Source organism: Eurypyga helias, unplaced genomic scaffold (genome assembly GCF_000690775.1).
Source record: "Eurypyga helias isolate BGI_N326 unplaced genomic scaffold, ASM69077v1 scaffold9650, whole genome shotgun sequence".
Taxonomy (NCBI): domain Eukaryota; kingdom Metazoa; phylum Chordata; class Aves; order Eurypygiformes; family Eurypygidae; genus Eurypyga; species Eurypyga helias.
Genome location: NW_010227610.1, coordinates 1577 through 3104, shown reverse-complemented (window position 1 = coordinate 3104; position 1528 = coordinate 1577). Strand labels below are relative to the sequence as shown.

General features: G+C 60.9%; 1 protein-coding gene across 1 annotated transcript in view; it reads left to right on the top strand.

The window, feature by feature from the left end:
- The window catches only part of RBM19 (RNA binding motif protein 19), a 57390-nt gene extending 56513 nt beyond the window's left edge, over window positions 1-877 (top strand). Inside the window, exon 23 of the mRNA XM_010156762.1 lies at window positions 786-877. Coding sequence (XP_010155064.1) covers window positions 786-877 — 92 coding nt within the window. The remainder of the gene's footprint in view (window positions 1-785) is intronic.
- The last annotated feature ends 651 nt before the right edge of the window (window positions 878-1528 follow it).

Genomic DNA, 1528 nt, shown 5'->3' with positions numbered 1-1528 from the left:
CCTGCCGAGAGGTCCTTCTTGCCCGGCGCCGGCCTCGGCACAAGGACCAAATGGCTTCGTCACCTCCTGTACTGGGCACCCATGCGGGGTTGGGATGCTCGCTCGGCTGGTGGCAGCCCCGGGGGGGTTTTCTCGCCCTCCCACACAGTCTGTAGCATCTGTGGGGAGCGATGCGTGCACGGTGCTGCGCCCCACGGCAGTTTTGGGAGCGTGATGCTGCTGATGGGGTCACAGGGCAGTGTTGTTGGTGTGGGGCAGGGGAGCCGAGCGGGGACATCACTACCCCAGCTATCAGGGGAATCAGCCTCTCGCCTTCACCCTCTGCCAGCTGAGGTGAGAGATGTGGGCTGGGCTGTGGGGCCAGGCTGCAATTGCACATCTCAGCAATGATGTCAGTGGGTCTGTGTCCTGCCAACGGCCTTGTTGAACCAGGGCTGGTGCCTAGGTTGGTTTTGCGACCGCTCGTGGACAGGGGATGAGTGAATTGGAGTCACAGGAAGGTTCGGCATCACCAGTGAGCCTGTTCAGATGCTGGGGCCTGTTGCTCCCAGCACAGCCTGTGAACTTGAGCGTGGGTGGCGGATATGGAGTCACACCTCCAGCCATGCTGCCTGGCCAGGGCCTGGCTGGTGAGGAGAAATAAAGGGTAGTTGAGGGGCTCTACCCGAGAGGGGGGTTGGAGGTAACAGGAGATGAGCTGGAGGAGGTTGTGCATGGGCCTGGGTTGTAATCTTTGCTTTTCTTCTTCCCCTGCATCCCTTTCGGTTCCACCCGGGTCTGGATAGACTTCCCAAAGAAGAAAAAGCATTCGGAGTTTTTGAATGAAATCCTGGAGCATCTGGAAGAGGAGGAGAGCGCCAAAGATGAGGCCGTCTAGAAGCTGCCTGGCGTCCAGTGAGGTGGGTGCTGGCGTGGTGGGGCCATGGCAGGGCACAGACGACCTGAAGGGTCACAAAGCCCTGGGCTGCCGCGGCGTGGGCAGTGGTCAGAGGGGGACAAGGTAGCCTTGCACAGGCTCAGCAGCTCCCGAGCTGGGATCCCACCCACTGCCTCTCCTCCCTGTCACCCCTCAGGCTCTTGGTGGTCTCAGGGGGCGCAGCTGAGATTCGGGCTCGGTTTAGCCTCCGCGTTGAACCGAGAGCACGCACTGCTTGTGTTTCTGTGTGTTCCCCAGCGTGTCTGCTTTCTGCTGTTGCAGCAGAAATCGCTGTCGAGTCACGAATTGGCCCTCGCTGTGAGTGGGAGAGAACAGATGGGCTGCCAAAATAAAAAGCGCCTCTTTGGCTACCAGCCTGCAGCTGCCACCACGAAAGGGGTAGTTTAGAAACACCTTGTCCCAGCCAGCAACCCTGGCCTCCACGGCTTCGCCCCCTCCCAGGCCACCGTGCACCCCAGGGCCTGGTTCATGCCATCTCGAGTGCCGGCTGGCGTCGCTCCTCCTTGGCGTGCGTCTTCTTGGAGTCGCATCTCGTGAGGCTGGAGGGTGGGATGGCAGAGGTTGGCAGGAGGGAGCTAGGAGGAAGTAGCT